Source organism: Phycodurus eques, chromosome 21 (genome assembly GCF_024500275.1).
Source record: "Phycodurus eques isolate BA_2022a chromosome 21, UOR_Pequ_1.1, whole genome shotgun sequence".
NCBI classification, from domain to species: domain Eukaryota; kingdom Metazoa; phylum Chordata; class Actinopteri; order Syngnathiformes; family Syngnathidae; genus Phycodurus; species Phycodurus eques.
In genome coordinates, this window is record NC_084545.1 from 7,659,007 (window position 1) to 7,683,045 (window position 24,039).

A 24,039-nucleotide genomic window follows, 5' to 3' on the forward strand; every position below is an offset into this window, starting at 1 on the left:
CAGGCGCTCTAACCAGTCGACCAAGTAATAAAAATTACAGCCACTCATATTATGTATGCACAGTTTGAACATTCTATTGAGTGATTCTTTCACATACCACTAGAGGGGGCTTGCGTACAACTGGCTAAAGTTTCCCTGGAAATAAAGTATGTGTCCCATCCACCACAAGGTTGAAATTCAACCTCACTTTTTAAAATCCTCCTGGATCTCGTTAACTCAGTCGGCATGCTGTGGTATCTGAACCTAAAGGCATTTGACTGAACCAACCCAAGCGTGCCTCTATGCAATTTGCTTTGTGTACTGGGACACACAAGACATGGTGGAACAGAGTGGCTACGCCAATCTGTTCGCACGATGTTGGGAGTACACGATTGTTCAAATCTCTTTCAAGCATGAAAACTCACTGATGAGCTGGAGTCCAACCTCTTCATTGTTCATTAACTGATCGGGGTGCATCTAACTACTTTCCCGTCATACATTTACTGTACCCTTAAAGTAACTCAACCGCCATTAAGGTCTATAACAATGGTAACAAAAGTGAGTACACCCCTTAGTGAAAATGTCTAAATTGTAGCCAAAGTGTCAATATTTTGGCCACCATAATGATTCCTTTTTCCCCTGACCAAGCTCACCATCAAATATCATGACAGAGAAAGGCAAATTTATCAAAAGCACATTTTCTACTCTTTTGTGTTAATAACAGGACTACGTGCTCTACATTCCCCTTTGTTCCATTCATTTTCCTCATCCCTGCTTTTGTGAATAATAGCAGATACCGTGGGAATTACGAGTCGATAGTGAATGAGAGAAATGGATGCAGTGGAAGATTGACTGCAGTGCTTGTTTGCTGCTGCATGACCCCGCAAGAGTGGCCGTGGAGCTACGTCGCCTTCTAAGGTATAAGATCCCACATCGAGCCGCACATTTATTGTGAGTCTCTTGTGCTGCAGTGGGTGGACAGATTTCCCCAGAGAGAAAGTTGAAACACAGCTCAACCAAGTTTCTTTGAATAAATTTACTGCCCCGATCAAGAAATGAATATCGCGTTCTCTTTCCCCAGCCTGCAAAGCCAAACATATTTGAATTCTCCCCAATGTTTGTGGGTAATGATGATATTATCCGTGACTTGCACTGCAACACAAACTGCGCCTCTGGGAGGAGATGGAGACTGTGCAATGTTAGTTGTGAGGCAGGGAGGGACACTGAAGAATGGCTTGTCAAGGCTGAAGACAGAATGTTGGTGATGGATGGCGGTGTATGGATGATGTTGGCCCCGATGCGGCTCTACTCTGCTGAGGGTCACACAGAGGAAGTGGAACAAACTAATGCACTTCAGGCTGCACAACTATAAAGCGTAAGGTATTAAAGAGTTCCAATTAAGGGACCTTGACTTTAAACTTGGTTTGTAAAGTAACCGCCCGTTTATCGTGGGAATACGTTCCAGACCAAGAGCTGGCAATAAGTCTTTCACATCTCTGTGGAGATATTTCGACCCGCTCTTCCTTGCAGGATTGTTTTAATTCAGCAACATTGGAGGCTTCTCGAGCACGAACTGCCTTTTCAAGGTCAAGCCACAGCATTTCAATTGGGTTCAAGTCTGGACTTTGATTAAGCCACTACAAAACCTTTCTTTTTTTTTTTTAAGCCATTCAGAAGTTGACTTGGTGGTGGGTTTCGGATCCTTGTCCTGTTGCAGAACCCAAGTGCGTTTCAGCGTGAGGTCAAAAACTGATGGCTGAACATTCTCCTTCAGAATTTTCTGGTAAAGAGCAAAATTCATGGTTCCATCAATCACAGCAAGTCATCCAGGTCCTGCAGTAACAAGTAACCCCAGACCCTCACCATATTTGACTGTTGTTAGGATGTTTTTTCTTAAATGTTGTTACATTTACACCAGATGTAACGACACACACCTTCCAAAAAGTTCAACTTCCTTCTCTTCAGTCCATAGAATATATAATATATCAATGAATGGTCAGCTTAATTTGTGTATAAAATTCAGTTCTGTTTGACATAAGAAACTTTCAGATTTCTAAATGTTTTGTGTGCATGGCAGGTGGTATAATAAAATGTCAAACACTGAATATTTCAGCTAATATATTGCACACAAATAAAAACACAATATTGTAGTGAAACATTCTTTATTCACACCATTTTCTACTCCAGCTATGTTAAAAGTTAACATGTTTCAGCCTTCTAGTTCCTATGATCTCTCAATCATCTGTACACACTATATAAAAAAAGTCAAGATAATATGTTCAGAAATCCAAGAGGGGTCACGCGGTGAGGAGGGCACCTCAAACACCTCTGACTTTTTTTTGTTTGTTTTTAAGACAGCGCATATTGAACAAGGCATTTGTAGCAGAGCTCAGAATGGGGCTTGACATCTGTAAAGCACGTTTGACTGTACAGTTCATGTAGCACAACACTAGCAAAACAGGTCATATACAGAGCATGAATGGCAATGAGGAATCGTTTCGTCAATGTTTGGACTCTACACAAACACAACACGATGCCGCGTGACCAAAAAAGGTACCATAGAAGAAAGAAAACAAAACTTCTCTTTAATTTCTTAAGCATTTCATAGAAATAAAAACAAATGGGAGTAAACAAATAGAGACTATATTTACAGTGAGGTAAAACACATTGGTCTTTAAAGTGGAGGTATTTTCTTTTAAAAAGCGATCTTTTTGTTAGCTTAATTATGATTATGATGATGTTCAGCTTCAGGATGACTTCTATATACTGTAAAGCAAAAGGGACAATCACGTGTAGTCTTGGCATTTGAAAAGTCAATGAAGAAAAATATTTAAAAAAAGCTTTCTGCTACTTCTAATGCCACAACAGCTTCACTGCAGCCTTTCTGAGCACTTTATTGACCCAAGCCTTTTTGTCAGGTAATATTTAGATCCCCGTAGTTGAGTGTAGGGCTACAACTTGATCGTTGCCTGGACCGTTTTCGGAGCAACGTTGGTCCTTTTCACAGTGTGTGGCTCACATAAGCATAGACACTAAATCGATGAACCTGTGCGGACGATGCTCTCGCAGTTTTTGCATAAAAAAGAGAGAAGACGACCTGTGTTGTCGATATTTGCATGCTCACAAGCTGCTGTCGTGACCTTTGGGTTGTGACGCAGGTTTTGTGCTCCGATTGGACACTCTCGGATGCTTAGTCGATATATTCACAGCTGTTTATGGCCTGAGGTGGTAGAGCTGCTGGCATTGTTTGCGGTGTCCCTATTTTTTATTTTTTATTTTTTTAGCTCTCCAACACACAGAGCAGGAAAACGGCCACTCGTCTCTAAAAGTCATACAGTACATGTACTGTATGTATTTTCAGCCTTTTTAAATGTGTTGAGAACTGAATCAATTTTATCACAACCAAAAAGTCACTTTAAAAAGTCACGCCAATGTATGCTTGAAACAAAGGTTAATGACTAATATTTACATTGGACCCCCACAATTCGAGGGGGTTTAAGACAGAGCCCTGCTAGGAACAGCAAAAATCCACAAATAATTGACAATGTATTGTAATTGGAAAGAAAAAATACATTTTGGGGGAAAAAAATAAATATAAAATTGGAATTTGTGAGTGCCGAACAGCAAATATGCAAGGATTCACTGTATCTCCAACTGTCTTTGTAAGTAGTGTTTATGTTCCAATAATGAACTGACAATTTGGAAGTTCCATCCTGGCTTTTGATTGTTCACCAAAACAACAAAAGTGAGTATAAGGTTAGTGTTTCGAAGTGTACTACCCCTGTTTGTATGAACGTGGTTGTTTCAAGCATACACCAAAATGAAATACAAATGAAATCTAGTACTTTCAGTCAAGTGAAACCTGAGCTTGAGCTGCAAGCTGCAGTGAAGTGTGGCCTTTGTAGCTATGAGAATAGAGCACATGGAATGACAAGACAAAGGTAACAAAGCATTAAAAAAAATGGTTTTTTTTTGTACATTTAAGTCACCTTGGGCTTTGAAAAGAAAAAGAAAAAGTACAAGGCTGCTGGTGACTTTTAAGACAAGAATGAGGGTTGTCTGAGTTGACATTCCAGAGGTGCAGTAGAGTATTTTCTTTTTTTTTCTTTTAATACAGATCCCAGAGAAATGACGTTGCTAATGGAACCTACAAGACACACAGCGACAGTCCCACCCTAGGTTTTGCTCTTATTCCACCAACACCACCAATCACTTTGTCCTCCAAGGCCTAGACAGAACAATCCATCACTCTAGTCAGTAATCTTGTTCATTTAATATCCTATTCATTTCTTGTAACACGAAAGGAGTTTCAGTCTTTTTATTTTATTTAACGCCCTGGATAAACGACCACTTCACTTGCTATTTAACCTTGTCGAATGTTCCTTCAAAATCAACTAGGACAGGTATGAATTTGACGTGAGCAGACATCATCAAAATCTAATTTGAGAAGGCATTTTTTACACAACTCCGTTTCACACAGCACATTAAAGACGAGGCTTTACCAATCCCTACACCAACCAACAAGGGGATTACGTCAGATTAGATATCTTCAGATATGTTATTTAAGAATAGAACCAATCCATAGTTGTTCTTGAAAAATATACATTTACTTAAATTTTCATTCACGGCTTACTTATCGTTGCATCTATAAAATAAATGCTCATATGAACAAGCTGCTCGGATTCAGTGGTCATGGTGAATTGGCACGGTGGTTTTCCCAACCTAAACAAACAAAACAGGCGTGATTCGCATTGACGACGTGGAACAGAAGACTCGATTCTAAGCGATGTGAGGATATTTACATCCAATGGCAGCTATCGCCTTTAAAAGGGAAAGCGAGTCGGAGAAATAAGCAGCACGTCAATACATCACAAAGCTATTAAGAAAAACACCGTAGACAAATTGCCACGCAGTTAAACACCAAGGGAATCAAAGTGAACACAAATAGATGTGGATTTTCTATTGCCCATGTAACAAGCTGCATTGAATTCAATGTTTTGGTCTCTGTATTACAATGGCTTTGACACAAATAGCAAAGGCAAACATATCCGATGATTTAAATGTACAGTAGAGTAATATTGGCAACAGAACAAACATGACGGTGAAACCAGGTGCTACATGTGATTTTGGCTGTACAGTTTACGAACACCCGCTTTGAAAATGTTATTACAGCCTTGAAATTAATCCAAATGCCAGGCTGACAAACTTAGAAAACCTCATAGGGATGTATTTGAGGATTGTTGTAAAATACTGCATTGAGTAGATCTCTAAATACTCAAGTGAACGTGGATATTTCATTTTCTACTGAAATACATGCATGAGGTGTGACCCAAAATAAAATGCTCAATATGTTTTTGTTTGGATTTGATATTTTTGATGATTTGTTATGGTTTCCCCGCCCTTCCAATATGCAAATATTTCCTTGAGGCAAAGTGACCCGATTGCAGATATTGCAGGCAAAAATTAGATGATATGGACACACCTCTTAATTAGTTATTTAATCATTTTGGGGGTTGGGTTAGACCCGTTAGTCCTTGTGAATCTTATTTCAACTGCTGAAACTTAAAGAAGGAGGCTCTATGGAATGCTGTTTGAGCATTTATTCGATATCGTTCATATCCATCTTTAGGTCCACGTACTAGTATTCTTTGTTCTCACGAGTAGGACAACTACATGTTACTGGCAACTACGTGCTACGAGTAACACTTCAAAATTCTACTTCAGTGTAGTTAATATCTAATGTTTCACTAGTAGCGCACAGATGTCAACTAATGCAGTTTTGCCTCACTGGTAACATGTACGTGTCCTATAGTGAGGACATAGAGCACACGTGTACACGGAGCTTAAGATGGATATGAAGAATATTGATTCAATGCTCAGCTTTCCATAGGATTGAAATTCTTGATTTTGTCAGTTTAGGGGATAAACTTGATGGAAATGGTGAACAACCTTTGAGCAACTACTTTTCTTGTCGACAGTTTTGATGACCTCTCGCATATGTAGACAGAAGTTCCTGTGTGTTGGTCCCTAAAGCTGTGTCGGTTCTGGGGGGTCCCCAACAACTGGGCTTTTGAATGACTATGTTGTTGCATGAAGAAAGACTTTTTAAAAGACCACTTTACAGGGCTGCACAAACAGGAATTTAACATGAAATTTAGAAATCCAACAGATTGTATTCACAGGGCCAACATCTGTCATTCCTGTAAGTGTTTGAAAGCTTTTGTGACGCTGATTGCCCCCAAACAAAAAGATCATCACTGATGGTCAGTTTCCAGACACCGACGGTCTACACCAGGAGGACAAGAAATCCAAAGAGTTGTTTGCTGAGGTGTTTGTGTGTTCACGTGTTCAAAGGGCAGGTCATGAAATGGCACCAGAGGGTTGAGGCTGGGTTGTTATCGGCGTTGTGCGCTGTGTTACATATCTTTCCTTTCCTTCTGGACTTTTTGGGTGTGCATAGTACGAGCTAGTGTATGCTCGGCCTCCTCTGACACACACACACACGCGCGCACACACACGCACACACACACACGCGCACACATAGCTGCGTACATGCAAGAAACAAATGCACACCAACCGGCAAGAGGAGTTTGTTTTTTGTTTTTTAAAGCACTGGCACTTTCCGGTAACAGCTGGACTGGAAGGCATGATGGCGGCTGATTGTTGTTGTTGTTTGTAATTTTAGCAGAGAATAGAAAATAGACACATTTATATACTGTAAATTGCATATGATGCAGCATGTTTGCCAAAACTAAACAAGGTCATCATGTCCAGTTTTAACTTTTCAAAAGAAAAAAAAGATGCCCTGCCACTCCAAAGAAAAGACAAAAAAAACAATAAATTAAACTGACCTTTCCATCGCCATAATACAGGTGGAGACGGGGGAAATAATACATGAGTAAGAAAATAAAAACCAGGTGCAAAATTGGTGAAGCGATGACAAACAGGGTGTCGTAATACTCTGGTCCATGCTTCAGTCCCCAGTGCTACTCACATCCACCGTCTATTGTATGATGAATAATAATTATGCTAAAATACTTTTCATCAAGGCTGAACTTCAAAGCAAATTTTCGACTAGCTCAGGCAAACAATGACTTCATTTTGCTGCTCCCAGTACAACAAAAATGCTTAAGAATGACTCATGAAGGACTTTCTGCATTTCATAGTAGTTTCCATGAACTAGGCCAATACAAATGACTACCTGTCCTGTGTATTTCTCACTGTAAAGTCAAACTAAAGATGGTTAACCCCAGACTAGAATGCATTAGTGTTGTGGGAGCACTTTGTATCATGACATTCTTCAAAGAATGTGTTTGTGTTTGTAAATTGTCCATGTGGATTGGGCTAATGTGACAAATCACATCAGAGAAAATGTTGAATGAGGCGAGTAGCTTATAGCCCAGTGAAGTGAATAATGAGATGCTAATATACAAATGAGGCAGAGATGATGAATATGTAAGGCAGCTCAGCGGTTTCTCAGGTGAGACCAGCTGACTGTCTGCTGTTTAATCTACCTGAGGGTGTCTGAGCAATGAAGACCAGACTGGGATGGACTCCCGTTGCCCTAATGGGTCTTGAAGAGTCTTCCTTTAATGAGTAAAGGAGCATGGAGGAAAATAAGCGAAGGCTTCCTTTAATGCCACTCTTATGGCCCTCAGGCACTGCCGTCATCAGATTCTGCCATTTATCCACCCACTCATCCATCCATCCATCAATGGATTCAGGTGTCTTCATTTGTAAATGGAGAACTCACCATTCAGTTAAGGGTGAGAAAACGAGACCACTGGGGAAATATCGTCTGAGCTTCCCTTCCAATCCAGAGGAGAGGGGAGAAAAATGAATGAATAACAATGTGGATGATAACGATGCGAATGATATGGATGCCAGTCAGAAGTGTGTTTGGTAGTTTGCCGTCTACATCTTGATTCCCTCCTGTTGGCTGAGCTGGGACAAGGTCTTCTTGATCCGCAGCGCCGTGAGCCGAGCAGCGCCGTTTGCATACCAGCACTCTCTCATGATCTTAGCCATGACGCGCAGCGCCTGCGGAGAGGACAGCCAACACAAAACTTAACTTCATTACGACACGACAACGGTGTAGTCACACATGTAGTGGTACCTCAACTTGCCTCAACTTACGAATTTTTAGAGATATGAGCCAACGCTCAGCCAAGGCATGTTCCTTGTGTACATTCTTCAGGCGCTCGATCAAATTTGAGTTGAAGCATTTAGATGACGTTCCCCACGACGTACTTCAGTTGTGCACAGACTGCAAATAACTTGCGTGTTGTTTCTCTGAGACAGCGCAAAATAGTCCCACACCGACGTGTTTTTTCACCGACAAGATTGAAAAAACTTTATTGGCCGTCAGATAGTTACAGTACTGCGCAACAAGACACGTGACAAGGCTAAAAATGAACTAGCTTTTGGATTCATACGCGACACAGACGCAGAGTTAAATGTCTTGTGCGGAGCCGATCAATTCGGCGACTTGTGACATGAAAGCCGATCAGCATAAAATGCTAATTATCGGCCGATACCGATAACGCCGATCAGATCGGTGTAAAGTCTAATAGACTGGTCTTAAAAGTCAGATGGGGGAATAAATATGAAAACATTTAAGTGAGCCAGTTTTGCCTAGAATCAGAATCACCATTATGATTGTCTATTTATGTGACACTGTTAATAGACATTTACCCAAACATCAAGTGTTTGCAAGTGTATTTTTCTGTCAAGCATAAAATACTACATTCAAGTTGTACATTGTCACGAAAGCCTTAGTGAAAACAGATACAGTGGAACTGCCAATATGAATACCTTAAAGGATGTACTATTGAGAAATTGTCAAAAGTTGTACTTGTATGACAGTTTCAAATTTTAAAAGGTGACTTAAAACCTTGCCTCTTCAGTTAATAATGGTTTTAAGATAGGGACAGTTTTACTCTGAAACCAATTTTTAATACTCTATGTATTGGTTTATTGTATGGGAAAATACATTTGTAAATCTGAGAGTTCAACCAGAATCCTGGAACAGGTTTTGTTCTGCATAACAGGTTTCACAACATACACAAATGTAGTAAAATGGCTTAAAATGTATCTCTAATTTTCATCCACTATTTCATCTTTAGTTAAAAAATATAGTGCAAAAATAGCACTTTTATTACCTCACAGCTCTGCCAGCGATTGGGAATGTTAGGGCGAAGCTTCTGCTCACAAACAACCTTTCTCATCTCCTCCACTGACGGATCTGACTGAACCAGGTCATAGTAGGGCAGCTGGTAGTCCTCATGGATTCCTGAAAAACAATATATATATATATATATATATATATATATATATATATATATATATTAAAAAAAAGGTCAAATTACATGCCTTTCCCTCCATATGGTTTACCTGCTATACTTTTCCGCCGTGTCCCTAATAATAGGGGTGTCAATTCTATATACAACTGTACTCTTTTGTTCCATTTATCAATCACTCATGCAATCAATCTGTCAATCTTCCAGTCATTCAAGTAAACCCCACACTGCATCCTCACCTCCCATGGAGCAACGACTGGCAATCTCCCAGAAGACCAATCCCATGGCGTAGATGTCAGCTCGCTTAAAAGATTCAAAATGTTTCATGTTTATGGAGTCGTCCAGTACTTCCGGAGCCATGTATCTGAAAAGAACAAAACTGGTCTGTTATGAATGTCATGTAGCCTCTATTGTTCTATATTGGTGGCACCAATACTAAGTCATTTTTAGAAACTGTACAGTTATTTGTTGGGAATTGATGAAAATAATTTGACATATCCAGTCTGACCCGAGAAATTGGTGAAGGCTATCAGAAACAAAGAGCTGGATACCAACAATGCATTGGTATCCTTAATTCATTCTGTGACCAAGCTTGTAACTTAATTTACACATGCAGCAAAGCCACAAATCTGTTTCAGCCACCCCACAAAAAAATAAAAAAAAATAAAAAAAATATTTTTAATAAAGAAAAATAGCAACTACATGTTGGAGGAATGGCAGTCTGTTTTTCTGACATCTCTCCTTGCATACCTGCATGTGTGATCTGGGTCTCTGTGTGGTGCATGACAAAATCTACAGCAGAGTATAAATTGAATTTCCCCTGGACTGTAAACAGCATAATACATTATAAATACATTTAAAGAGCTTTTCAGAAATAGTAAGTTTGTTGGGCTTCCAAATAAACATTGTAGAACACGCTTTAGTAGTTCCCAAGAGGAACTTACTAGTCCTCATATTTAATCACAGGGCATAAAGATGGTGCACACATGCATTGGATTACATGAAAAAGCAAATATTTTCCTTTGTGCAAAACAATGTCAAATAAACAATTACTTGTGCAAAGGTTCTCATTGCTCGCAGGCTATGTTGGAAACTACAAATATATACTTCTTAAAATAATGGTGTCGATATAGAACTGGTTGGATCTGTTCCACAGAAAAAAAAATGCAAAGGGTAATTTTGTGAATAGTAAAACGTGAATAGGCAGGGGTTCACTGTACACTTTGATTACAAAGTTAGCCTCAGGTGGCAGCTGATGATTACTTGTATGATTAAGGAATGCAAAAAAAAAATTCTATGAAAAAATGTTGTTTGGTTTGCGTAAGAATAAACCAAGGCCTTAACTTGTTGTGTAGTCCAAACAATCCAAGGCTTGGAGGTTTATGTATGGAGGTTTTGGACTACTGAAATACATCCAAAAGAGGCTCAGATAATTATACCATATTTGTGAATCAGTCATGAGCTGAATGTCTAAGAGCCTAAGTGACCTCATCTTTCAATTGTCTGGCGTCTCCAATGCTTTGCGCTCTGACTGACACAAAGTCCACCATCTGGACTGGGAGGACTGACAACAGTAATGGATGACTGACATGTGGCAATGCTGATTAGGTACTGCAAAGTGAAAATGATTCAAGACAAAACCAAAGTCACAAAAACAATCGCCTCTTCAGGTTTTCATAGAAGGCTTTTAGTTAATGTTGAAAGTTAAAGAGAACCTCCACAGGTAAAGATGGATCAACAAACATGTCACGTGTATCACCACTGATCTGACAGCCACTTACTAGATAAGTGGTTGCCTATGCAGCAGCTCTTTACCTTTTGGTTCCAACTCTATGATTTGGAGCGATGTCAATTGTGTCCGTAGCTGAGTCATGCCGAACAGCCAGACCTAAATCTGCAATGCAGCAGGTTCCGTTCTTCTTCACCAGAATGTTCTTTGACTTCAGATCTCGGTGAGCAATCGCTGGCTTACCTGGGGAGAATCATAAATCCAAGACATAGCTATCACTCGCTCAGACCCAGAATTAGGAAATACAGCTCACTGGAAATTCAGAGCATGTCCTAATATTTATATTTCTGCCTATTTACAAGTAACAGTCTTGGCAAAATATCATGGAGCTGAGCAGTACACTGTTTAAATCAGGAAGCCCATTTTATGTAGACTGGATATCAGGGTGGCGGGGGTTATCGAGACAGGCGGAGGCTTTTATTTTTAAAAATTCCTTTTCGATTACTTTTTAACAGTATTACAAGTGAAGTATATTTTATGGCGACAAATGCAGCAAAGCTCTTTAGGCCTTAACCCTTGAGTAGCAGACAAAGCTCATCTTGAGCCTCAAGTTGAAATAGGTAGTTCTTGAGTTGACCAAAAGTTATTGAAAACTCAAATATCACCAACTTGAATTTGGGAATAAGAGAATTGCACTTTGCCAGCACAATCCTGTTTGTGGATGGAGTAGCCTGATGGAAAATGAACTTTTTTGATTGAATTTAGTTGAATTATGTCTATTCCTTGACCTAAATGTAATTGAATAGTAAGACATTGTTCTTGTGTCAAATTATTATTATTATTTTTAATCAAAAGTAGAATACCGAATAAAGCCTGTAATTAATCAGATTTGTGTTTTAACAGAGTCCCACCACTATTAAGTATATCACTCTCATCTTAGTAATTTTAAGTACATTTTGGGGGCTGTTATTGTGTGTGATCACTTGTGGTGTTTCTGTTTTTTTATCAGTTTATTTTATAGTGCATAAGGGCTTCTTTTTTTTCCTTTTCTTCTACTCAAAATAAAACAATTTTCAATGTTTTCGCAGTGTGCATTTGTTTATCTTAGTCATATCATGACAACACCGATAATCGATAAATTTTGGTCATGATATTTCCAATTAGAATTTTCATATTGTTTAATCACTACCTGTACTTTAAGAGCTGATTAAGTGTTTTCATGTGGACAAACAATGTTAGAAACCCCTGTTGTTCTTCGCTGTACTTCCTTTTGACCCTGAAGTTGTTGTCCGCATGCTGTTACCACTGCTTTACGATATCCTCCTGGCAAATGTGTACAGTGTTTAACATTCTGAGTCCAACAGGTAGCTCTTAATTTAAGTGCTGGGCCTTGCATTGCACAGTCTGACCTTGGAGTGAACTTAAACTGCTGCGACATCCACCCCTGGAAAGATTGGCAACTGTCTTGAATGTTTTCCACACGGAAATTATCCTTCTCAGTGTAGAATGATGGACTCCCAAATAGATTGGAAATGGCCTTAAAACTCTTCCCAGAGTGATGGGGGAGCAACAATACTGCAAACCAATTCGCTTGTGTTGGTTTTCCTTGGCATCATATTAAACAGAGCTGAATGTTCCAAACTAGCAATACAAATATGCTCTAATGAAAACTAATGCTGTACATAATTTTCAAAGGCAGCTTCAGCCTTTTAGGGTTGGTGTTAAATAAATAACAACATGGTGTAAAATGTGCTGTTCATTTGTTACCGTAGTTAGCTAATTTAAAGACTTGGAGAGCGCCAGATGCTTTTGAGGCTTATCTTAATATTTAAAAACCAAAATCAGAAAGATTATTTTCTTTTTCACTTGGTTCTCCTTTTTAAAATGAAGAATTTTGGGATCTTGCTCCATCAACCATTGCACCCACGACGCTAGATGTGGTAAAGTATAAAAAAAAAAGGTCTTTAACTGTTAGAGTGGCTCTTCAGTTTCTGTCTTTTAGCCTCAGACAAGTTCAAGATTACTTTCACGAGTTGTGAGCGCGTGTGCATGTGCGTGCGTGCGTGTAGAAGCTTGTGCAGTTTTTCGACATGGGTAATGGTTAAAAAGTGATGTTATTTTGTGTTATTTTCGTTTTCTCGCTCCAGGCTTAATGGAAGGTGTACAAAAGAACTCACCAGCCTTGCTTTATTGAAAAGATTCATGATCATTATCATTCATTATCGTTCATTTTGGCATCCATCTGTATGAGGAAATTCTATTCCAGGTATTTTAAATAGTCTAGTCGAGTTTTATGAAAGGTACGAATACTTTTTTTAATATTCAGAGTTCCCCTCACCTTGTGTGCCAACGATTTCCATGTGGAGGTGGGCCAAGCCACTGGCTGTGGACAGGGATAGCTTGATCATTCCTTCAACGGTGACAGTGTAGCGGTTAAGGTAGTCAAACAGCGAGCCGTGCTCATGGTAGTCTGACACAAGCCACAGCTGAGTCCATGTCCCATTATCTACGGACAGGAAAAACAAAATGTGGGATTGATTAAATCTAGTACAAAACACAATTAAAAGTAACAGCAAATGTGTGTTTGTGTTCTTTTTAGTTAATTAGTTTACAAGTCTTGTGACAATTACTCAAGCTAAAGTCAACTTTTAAAAACAGTGATACCTCAAAATTCCAACTTGGGTAAAGAGACCCTTAACAGGGGAGAATTGTTTCCTCTCATAATCCTAACACCAACAATACATAACTACCCTGTGCACCCCTAAATGCCATATTAATTATTATATTTTTGAACATTTCAACTTAAAAATCATAGTATCAACCTCAGTTTAAACACCACTGCCTTAAAGGTCTGCCAAATTGGAATGCAAGTAAAGTTTTGGAGTTTTCAAGACTTAAGCATTCCTCACTAGATCTTAGTTCAACCACCATCAAAGTATGAACTCAAAGCAGTAACATACATGTGGCGGTAATGCACAACAAACGTTGTTTGCCGACTCCCAATAAACATCAGAAGATGAATGGAGCATTTGAGTGCAATGACACCCAAAATATTAAATATATATTATAGACAAATATATTGAGGCAGATGTTTACTGCAGCCACAGGTTGACAGGACTAACAAATAAAGAAGATTATGAAGGTGAAGTTCAGAAAAAGTGGTCAACTCCTAAGGTCAAAGTAACTGTCGAGCTACCATTGCCACTTGCTGTCAAGGGTAGATCATTTGATGGTGTTTATATTTTACAGGGGCAAATTTAAATTAGCCACTTGTGACAGCTAATATTGAAAAATGAGATCGGACTATAACTCTCTCATCATGCGTCATTAAAGTTAAGAGAGTGTTTAAAAAGCACGTTCTTTGTTTTGTTTTAACATACTGATAGCGGATGAACTTATTTGTACACTTTGTGGCTGTTAAAAAACTGCATGAAACAGTTGATAAAGGTTGTATGCTGGTGTAAACCTTTTAATCCACATTATTTTACTTTAGATTCATATTTACATTTAATCTTATAATACCATAACACATGTAATTGTATTACATTATATGTAGGTGGGGAATAACGTAAACAAATGAGAGGACGGCCAGTTTTCCCGAAAACACTTGTTCTCTTTGGATGCTCTATTGTGCTTATCCTGGGAATAGAAACATTACTGTCTAACAGTGTGATACACAAATGATGCGATTAAACACAAGACCCGGGAGACTAGCTGGCACGTATCCTAAGGCTATCTTCTGACTTGGCTACCCAGCAGAAAGCATTTTTTGCCTGTAAAATTTGACACGTGATACATCCGTATGCTTGTTTTTTACTGGGTAAAAAATGCCAGCGTGCACCAAATCTAATGTGCATATAACACTGAATGCACATTTTTTTTACTTTGGTCCATAACAGAGTACTTAAATACTCAACCTTCGGGATATAAAATGTTTTCTCTCTTCTCTTTCAGAGGCTCACAAGGCCTTTTTTACATGGATAGGCAGTTGAGGGAATAATAACCCATTATTAGACTGCACTGCACTGCACTGCACATCTTACTTTAAATGTAGACCTGTGTTTATGTGTGGCCTGTCATCCTTGTTTCGGAATTTTGGAATCAGAAAACAACACACAGGAGAAGATGTATTGTTGCATTATTAGTCTGTGTGTACTGTTTGTGCATGTGTGTTTTGCTGTTGTTAAACAGTGTGTTAATGTCTGCTGCGTCTTCACTGGGGAGTTTTACTCCTCCACACTGTCTACAATCTGTCTACTCACCGAAGAACCGCCTGCACGACTTCACCTTAAGCAACGGTTCCCTTTGTACGCTGAAATCTCAAAACTCACCTGTATTCAAGCTGCCAACGCACGTATTTGCAGATGAACACATTGTCAGAAAAATCTATTATAAGGCACCTTGAATTGATTGCTACGCTTTGAGTACCCTATCATATGTTCAACATTTTCATTCCTCTCTGAAATGGTAATATTGTTCTTGTACATCTACCTCGGATGTAGCTGGTATGCTGAATTTGATATTCCACACATAAGCCCCGTCAGACTAGCATACAAGCGCTGTTAGAATAGCTCACCTTTGTTGTCTGCGGCGATAAAGCCCAAAATGCTCTCATGTCGCAGCATCACGGTCTGGTAGATTTCAGCCTCTCGGAACCAAGACCGTTCCTCCCGGGAGGAGAATATCTTTACAGCCACTTCCTCACCACGCCATTTCCCTCGCCACACCTCCCCGAAACGCCCCTTCCCTATGCTCTCCTGGAGGATGATGGTCCTGGCAATGGTTCTCTGGACAAGAAGTGGCAGCCCTGAAGATAAAGAAGATGGCCATTCAATTTTAAATTAAACTGTAGTAAAGCTTGTCTAGCTCTCTTGGTGCAATCATAAATTTGGCAATCTGCTGAGAAGGAAACAAAACATGAGAATTGATTTAAAATCCTCTGCTGATGCTAAGAGGCCCCAAACAAACATATAGACTGACTGAGAAAAGTAATTAAAAAAGCCCACATTGGTATTCCACACCTCCCATTTACACATTGCACCAGTAACACGCACAATTACACATCTTCCAATATGGTGTAAATAACTAGAAGGACTGGATCCAAGTGCTCTCTTGGCAGGAGGCACAAGTTGCCACAGAGCGATGACTGAAGCCAGAACAGATGAGTACATGAGCCATGCCTATACACAGAGAAAGCATAAATATTTGTAACTATGCTCTAAATTACTGTAGCTTGAGTTGTGGAAAATACAGACAGATATGGAACAAAAATAAGACACTTAAGGCTATCTATACCCAGAAAAATCTTGGTTCATGTACAATTGGTATTTAAACAGTTCTTGTCATCGTGCTGTTCACATTTTGACATCATGAGACCAAAGCAACAGCTGACTATTGCTCAAGAGTACCTCGCCATTGTGAAACTTCAAACAAGATGTTCTCTCTCTTCAGAGGGAACTGAGCTTAGAGTGTCATCAGCAGGTTGCAACAGAGATACAGAGAAACTGGAAGAGTCACAGAAAGGCATAGGAGTGGAACTGTATTTGTCGATTCATGGATCAAACACCTGTTGTGAATTTCGCCGTTCAGCTCCTTGTTAGAGAACCGAAGGTTTTTCAAAAAGTACTGAAACATTGAACAGTTGATTAAAAAGTTTACCCGTTAAGAGTGCAGTTTAGACTCATCCTGAAATTGTACACAGAAGCAAAATATATATATATATATATAAAACATTATGTAACGAAAGGCCACAAAGCACAAAAAAGTGAACGTTTCACCATTAATGCTTATCATTTCCACAATGAGGATATGTGTTATGCTGTGAATGCACAGACAATGAGGAATGAAAGTTAGTTTAAATAATGCTCTTTTTGCCCCACATCAGTAACTACTTCATCATTTGACGGCCATTGTTGCTGACAGTGCAATTTATTGTCGGACATTTGCCTGATTAAGCGGCCAAAAAAAATGCTAACTCAACCTCTAGTGTGGCATTACCTTCAGTGAATCAATTGTATTTTCTTGCTTTAATGTGATATTAAGGTAGAACTCCAAATCAATCAAAATCCCTGATTCACGGTACATAACAGGATAATATAAAAAGGAGCATCACCCTTAAGACCTGCTCTGCATTGAAAATATGCCTTTGGTAACAGTTATTTGATTTGGTATAAAACAAGAATTAAAAACACATCTGCAGAGAGATGCTGCAAAGAGATGTTATTTTAACACTTTGGTCCATGTATTATTCACACTTGAGCTGAAATTAACCGAACTGCACCACACTGCACTCGCAAGCAGACCAAGACCACCTTTTCAAGTGATCTTGGTCAGCTTGTTTGGTGCACAATAATTAAGGTGTACGTTTTTTTTCTTCTTCAAGAAAACGGACAGACAGAGAGAAAGACAGACAGACAGGGAGACACACACTTTTAACACACATGGACGAACAAAATTAGTTGGTCAGTATTAACATACCTGATCCTGAACCTGAGGTGGTCATATCATAGATTAGGTCCTTCAATGTTGTTCCAACTGTGATGAATGGGTGGTCCATGGAGGGATCCTCCTCATTGGGTACCCGGTGGTGGTGGTGATGGTGGGCTCCTGCCCCGCCGGCCCCCAGCCCCCGGTGGCTATGGCAGGCATAGAAGGCCAAAACGAGCAGCAAGCAGAATACACACACTGGTCCAGCAATCACCGCAGCAAGAGCTACAGGTCCCAGAGATGGAGTCTTTGCAGTGGGGACTGCAGGGAAAAGAGAACACACATAGACACGGAACATTAAAACATTGAAGAAACTATCTTAAACTGTGTCCTGTTTACGGTATGTGCTAAGTGACAACTGCAAAAGAAAATGTAGGAAAGGTCATGTGAGGTTGAAAACCCTTTGGAAAGGCTTTGGAGCATAGTAAAAGCTGAGAAAGTGGCAGACTTAACAGTGACAGCCTTAGGCCAACAAGCTAATAGGGCAAGAAATATACAGCCACGGTCTCCCATCTGTTAGCCTGATATATGAGTGCAAGAGAACAAGAGTGTGTGTGTGCACTTGCATACACACAAATGTGGTCTCTGAGGTAACAAGATTGTCTTTATCATCTATGGAAATTAACGTAAATGAAAGCTCCCCATGGCTATACAGTGCATCCGAATTAGTATTCACAGTGCTTCACTTTTTCTGTGGACTGTAAGCACTATCAGTACTTCTTCGATACTGACTCACCAATACAACATTACCAGCCTGACATATACCCTAATTTCTCATGTGTAATGCGCACCCATGTATAATACCCATGCAAATTATACTCTGCAAAATGGATGACGAACTCCCCGGGTGGCGACGCAGGTGGCCGCCCTGCTAGTAACGGTAGTTTTGCGAGCCCAGTCGACCGCGCTGCTCCATATGCACAGTGGTCAGTCACGTTTCTTTTGATGGTCCGGAATAGGTGATAATTAGATGTCATATAGTCTCTGTTTTGTATTTTACTTTGTAATGTGCTTAGAACAGCCGTTAAAATGACATTTTGCAGATCACACTTTTTCCAGATTGAACTAATTTGCAGTTGTTCGTGTGTTGTGCATATGAAACTTTGTTGTAGGTAACTTTATGCAACTTTGTGTCATTTTTGTTGTATTTTCGTTTGTTCGTTATTTTTCACCTGTTTGTAGTGTAATTATTGTTGGCGTAATGTTAGGGGCAGCTGTCATTCAGGGGACCACTTCTCGACTGGAAGGTGGGCTCTGTCGTGGGCCCAGAGTTGGCTAGCCTGACATCTCTGGCAGAAACGAAGATGCTTAACATGCCTCACTGCCCTGCTCCACTGACAGACTGATGAACTCCTTCCTCACCCATGCCTTGCAACTTTTCAATTCCACCCTGGAAGGCAAACGCTAATATTTATTTAATATTTCCCTTGTCTTTGTATTGTACTGTCAACATCTTGCACACTGATCACCATGCACCTTATTCCGTACCTTCAGACCGCACTGGAATTGTGACTTATAATTCATTTCTGCATTTTAAAAAAACCTTGTATAAACGATGTTTATATTTTTCACATCTTTAATATCATTAGATACTACATTTCGTATTTACTATGTTAATATTCTTCATATCTTTAATATTAGTTTTTCAGCATGCCTGTTTGCCGTTTGTTGTGTTGTTTTCATTGGGAAAATGGAACAGTGAATTTCCCTTGTGGTAAATGGAAGTATCTATCTGTGCTTTTGCCTCCCGTTGTGGCCCCCCGCACACTTGCGCAACGTCATCCACTTGCGAATCGACGTGGAATCGCAGACAAAATAGTTGCAAACAGTTGGCAACTGATGAAAAGTAGTTGCAGAACCAAGCGTACTCTTTAATGCAAGTGAATTGTTCAGTTGCAGAGTTGTACAGGTGAGGCAAGGCCACATCGGCAAAATATCTGAGGCCTGGAAGCATATACCTCGGGTCACAAGCTTGTGTCACTAAATTACTGCTTTCGCCACATCTAAACGGGCATCGTGGCTTTGGCGATGTTCAAGTGAGATTGACTTCGTGATTGCGGGCTCTCTCTTTTTTTTTTTTTTTTTTTGGGAGACAGAAAATAGCACGAAAATGATTCAGCTCATGTTGTTCCTTTGTTAGTGGAAATTAAACTATTTTTTTTAGTCACTTTTAAAAGAGATAGTCGTTAGAGGTGCTGTAAAAGTTGTAAAAGTCGCTAAAAATCATCCTGACAACTAAACTAGAATTAGTCTATTTTATTGATCACCCAGCTTTTATCAATCGCCCAGCAGCAACTTTAAAAGAAGCTAACACGAAACTCAAAATAAAACAGCAGCAAAAGAACTGGCCAGTCAATGCCACTGCGCCTCTGTCTGATCCTGAGATAACTCCAAGGGGAAAACACTATTTGGATTTGAAGCCAGATCAGTGGGTGCTACTTGAAAAGCATGTCTGAGGGTTGCAGCCTTCTGAATCTGCTACAGTTCATGTTAATGGACAGTCTTCCTCAGGTGGTCAAAGAGCTGCAAAAGTCCATAAAGCACAGCAGTTTTGAAACAAGCCCAGGAAAACCCTTCCTGTCCAGTGCCGAGAGATGGCAGTCTGAAAGCCGTAGCAGCAGAACAAAACAACGTATCTGTTCTTCCAGCTTCCATCTGGCCAAGATTACGAAGGTTTATCTGAGCTGAAGATGACACAAGGGTTCAAATCACAATTTAAGTTCTTCCCATCAAATTGGCCATGGGGACTGAGATACATGGCTGTCACCCTATAGAAGAACAGAGGGAGAGGGAGGCTAGTGTATCAAGCAAAATATAAATCAGCCCTTGATGACCTCCTATCTCACTCAGTTTAGTTCGGGAGGACGTAGCATTCCAAAACACCAAAGAATACAAAAGATCAGAAATGAAGTAGAGAAGTACTTTGCATTAGCCAGCAATACCCCAAACTCTCAGAAGGTGGACTGAAAGTGTTTTTTCCCACACTGTCAAAGCCGGCAAGATCTCCCTTTCCTGCAAAAGATCCACTCTCCACTCTCAGAGTGAATCTCTTGTTCTGCAGCAAGGAATATTTGCTTTCAGAAGAGAGCAAGCCTCACTCAAGACCATGTGGAGATGCGGACTTTCCTCTGCATGAATAAACTCTGAGGTGCAATTTGACTATTATACCTAGGAGGGTGAGAATTATCTCTGCACTTTGCCTATGTTTCCTTCAGAGAAAATACTGCTATTTTCTCTTCTATACAGGCACCTTGAATGTAACTTTTTTTCACTCAAAGGGGACATATGGAAAATTAACTTTATGATTGCTTGCGTCATTGCGTCTATGTAAACGATCACGTTAAACACATACATTTCTGTAGTCTTACGATATAAAATAAAAATAAACAATGCTAATATTCCCCGCACACAATGTATTCTTGAGTTGTGTTTAAGTGCAGTCTGTTTGGCCAGTAGTCTTATAGCTGTTTATAAATACAGTATAAATATACTTTATCTATCAGGAGACTAAAGAAATTAAATAAAAAAAAATAGTTGGGTTTAAGTACGGTAAAGGTGGCTTCAAACAAACAAACAAAATTTTGGTGAAAATTACACCCCAAACATGATATCGTCATATCATGTAGCTGTGAGATCAGACATGAGTAAATCTCAGCTCTGTATTGAATTGTGATGAGCAGATGTCTGCGGCACCTTTTGTTTGGCAAGAGGTCACATTGTATGGTCTGCTGCGATGTTGGTGTACTGTAATATACAGTGAGTCAACTGTCGTATTAAAAGAGACCAGCCTGTTTAGACATGCTCAACAGATTAAATGAATGTAGATCTGCTTCATTTCGCTCTTCAGAATGAAACTAGGCAAGCACGCGGCATCTGCATGAGTGTGTGAGGTGTGTTCAGGGACAAATGTACAAATGGGAGTAAATATGTTATTTTTGTAATAAAGTACATAATTGTAAAAATTGATTACTAGAAAACAATATTTGTATCAGACTGCTTTAGTTAAAACACTGTACAAACACATAATAATGATAACATTGAATTTATTTTATTTTGTATTATAAGAAGAGAATAAATTATTTTGTGAATATAGTCAGCCAGAGCTACAAGGAATGCAAAGTTATCAATGTCCTTTCACCGTCGGTCCTGTCATACTGTGTTGGTATAAAAAATAACTATGAACAAGTTCCTTTTTGGATCGGTGAACTTAGTTCAAAGTTTTCAATTATGAACTGAACCTGTTAATTTTTGGAATGATGAAATAAACTTTGGACTAGTTCACATAGAAGATGAACTTCCCCAACACTGATCCTGTATTATTTCACGTTGCAATTTATATCGTGGGTTTAAAAAAAAAAATTCACATAATTTTTTTCCAATATTGTGTAGCCCTAGTATACAGTATCGACCAGACGTTACAGTGAATTAAGGGGAATCGTGTTCTAAGCAGAAACAAAGCCAGCAGTGTCAATTAACTTTTTTCTTGTTTATATACTTTTTCGCAATTGTTAGTATCTGTTAATATTGATGATTTAATTTAAAGTCCCCTGAAAAAATTTCATTTAATGCTCCGTCAAAGTCTTCTGGGAACAAACGGACAATTCAAATTCCTATTGAAAATATTCAAAGAATTATGTGTGGTCTCACCAGGGATAACGGTGAGGTCAGGGTCCTTGTTGCAATAATCTGTGGTACAACAAATCGGATAAAGGACTGTGTCATGCTTGAAGGATGGGGCACAGATGAAGGGTCGATCCCGCGGGAACAGTTCTTTTTCGGGAACACAATGGCGCAGCTCCGTCGTCAACCGGTTGCCTGTCTTGCGGATATTGACGAAACAGACGCCATCTGTTGTACAGCTTGAGTTGGCACTGCAGCGCTCACAGTGACATTGGAGGGCTATGGAGAGAAGAGGGAAGAAATGGGTGCCAAGTTACAAATGAGATACAACTTAATCAAAACTATGTCTCAATAGAAAACACATTTTCACTTTGACCCTGAAGGGAAAGAATTAATCGTTTGGAACAGAAAAAAATGCCTTTGCATTGTACTTTGACACTAAATGATGAACAGAATAAATCAAGAAAGCCACACTGGCTTACTGTATGTTTTAACTATTCAAAGACAACAATCATTTTTAAATGTATACCATCTTTAGAATGCACACGTATTTAATCCTTTTCTATGTTGAGACGATGTTGGAAACCTATTAACTAAATCGAAGAGTACTAAGACACCTTGTCCTTTTTGCACAAATATTTGACTCACTCAAAATCACATCAACAGTGTAAAAATTCACACGAAGCCTTTGCAGAACTTTGTAGAAAGTTAGAAACCCTTTCCATAAAAGTGGATGCAACAGTATTACCTTAAACATTCGGACACAATATGTGCTCCAGGAGGCTGGTTCACCAACATAGCGTTCGGATTTTAAAACTACAGATGTTAAAAATAATGGAAATGAATCGTAATTGACCTATTTCATTCTGTTCACCATCAAAACCCATATTAACCGTACAGGCAATTTTAAAGTAACATTTCAACTTTGTTAAAGGGCAAGTATAAGATTAAATAAACAATGTGCTATTAATACCATAAAACGTTTAATTTTAAGACTACTTCAACAACAACAATAATCAATAATACAAATGGGAATGTGTGTTGCGTGGTTCTCTGCTGGTATATAGTGGCTTCCACCAACAGCAAGTCATGGTGGGAAAATTGGGAGTCTGCCAGCCACTTCGGCCTACAAACCTAAAGGCCGAGGGTAACTTCCTCTAGTCTCACTACTACGGCCACCACCAATGCAGGGATGCCTTCTTCTTAGGCGAAAACATAAGTGTCGGAACAATTCAATCAGCTGTGGCAAAGTAGGCAGTGTAACACGGCATTATATTCCAAAATAAGATGTCACATTTGAACAACTTGCCCTGAGCACAGGATACAGACATTAAAAGGTTGCATGAATGTTCTGTGATGAAAACATGTTTTCTAGCATTGAGCACTGCACGACATTTGGGCATGGCAACTCCATGTCATAATTGCACTTACATAAGCCACACATTTTGGGAATTTTTGCTATTACTTCACCATCACACAGACACACACACACACACACACACACACACACACACACACACAGTTGTTCTTTGTCATCTGTAGTGTACTAAACTCATTTTTAAAAGTACTAGGACCCGACAGTATCTGCTTTGCTTGTTTTCAGTCATCCAAGAGCAAGAAATTATATGAGGCCGTTAAGGCGTATTGTAGTTAAAATAAAAGTCATTTAAGAGTGTTTATTTTAAATTTCCCTAGCACACACTTACCCTGACTCCATCCATCCATTTTCTGAGCCGCTTATCCTTAGAAGGGTCGCAAGAGTACTGGAGCCTATCCCAGCCATCATCGGGCAGGAGGCGGGGTACACCCTGAACTGGTTGCCAGCCAATCACAGGGCACATACAAACAAACAACCATTCGCACTCACATTCACACCTATGGCAAATTTAGAGTCTTCAATTAACCTACGATGCATGTTTTTGGGAT

The 24,039-nt window shown here is 39.4% G+C and overlaps 1 protein-coding gene across 1 annotated transcript in view; it reads right to left on the reverse strand.

Annotated features, from left to right (window-relative positions):
* Positions 1 to 2,136: 2,136 nt before the first annotated feature.
* Positions 2,137 to 24,039, reverse strand: part of tgfbr1b (transforming growth factor, beta receptor 1 b) — a 42,543-nt gene continuing 20,640 nt past the window's right edge. The window contains exons 2-9 of the mRNA XM_061666107.1: positions 22,141 to 22,392; positions 17,485 to 17,754; positions 15,584 to 15,814; positions 13,346 to 13,513; positions 11,094 to 11,250; positions 9,518 to 9,642; positions 9,141 to 9,271; positions 2,137 to 8,019 (exon numbers count right to left, since the gene is read on the reverse strand). Coding sequence (XP_061522091.1) covers positions 7,894 to 8,019; positions 9,141 to 9,271; positions 9,518 to 9,642; positions 11,094 to 11,250; positions 13,346 to 13,513; positions 15,584 to 15,814; positions 17,485 to 17,754; positions 22,141 to 22,392 — 1,460 coding nt within the window. The 3' untranslated portion in view covers positions 2,137 to 7,893. The remainder of the gene's footprint in view (positions 8,020 to 9,140; positions 9,272 to 9,517; positions 9,643 to 11,093; positions 11,251 to 13,345; positions 13,514 to 15,583; positions 15,815 to 17,484; positions 17,755 to 22,140; positions 22,393 to 24,039) is intronic.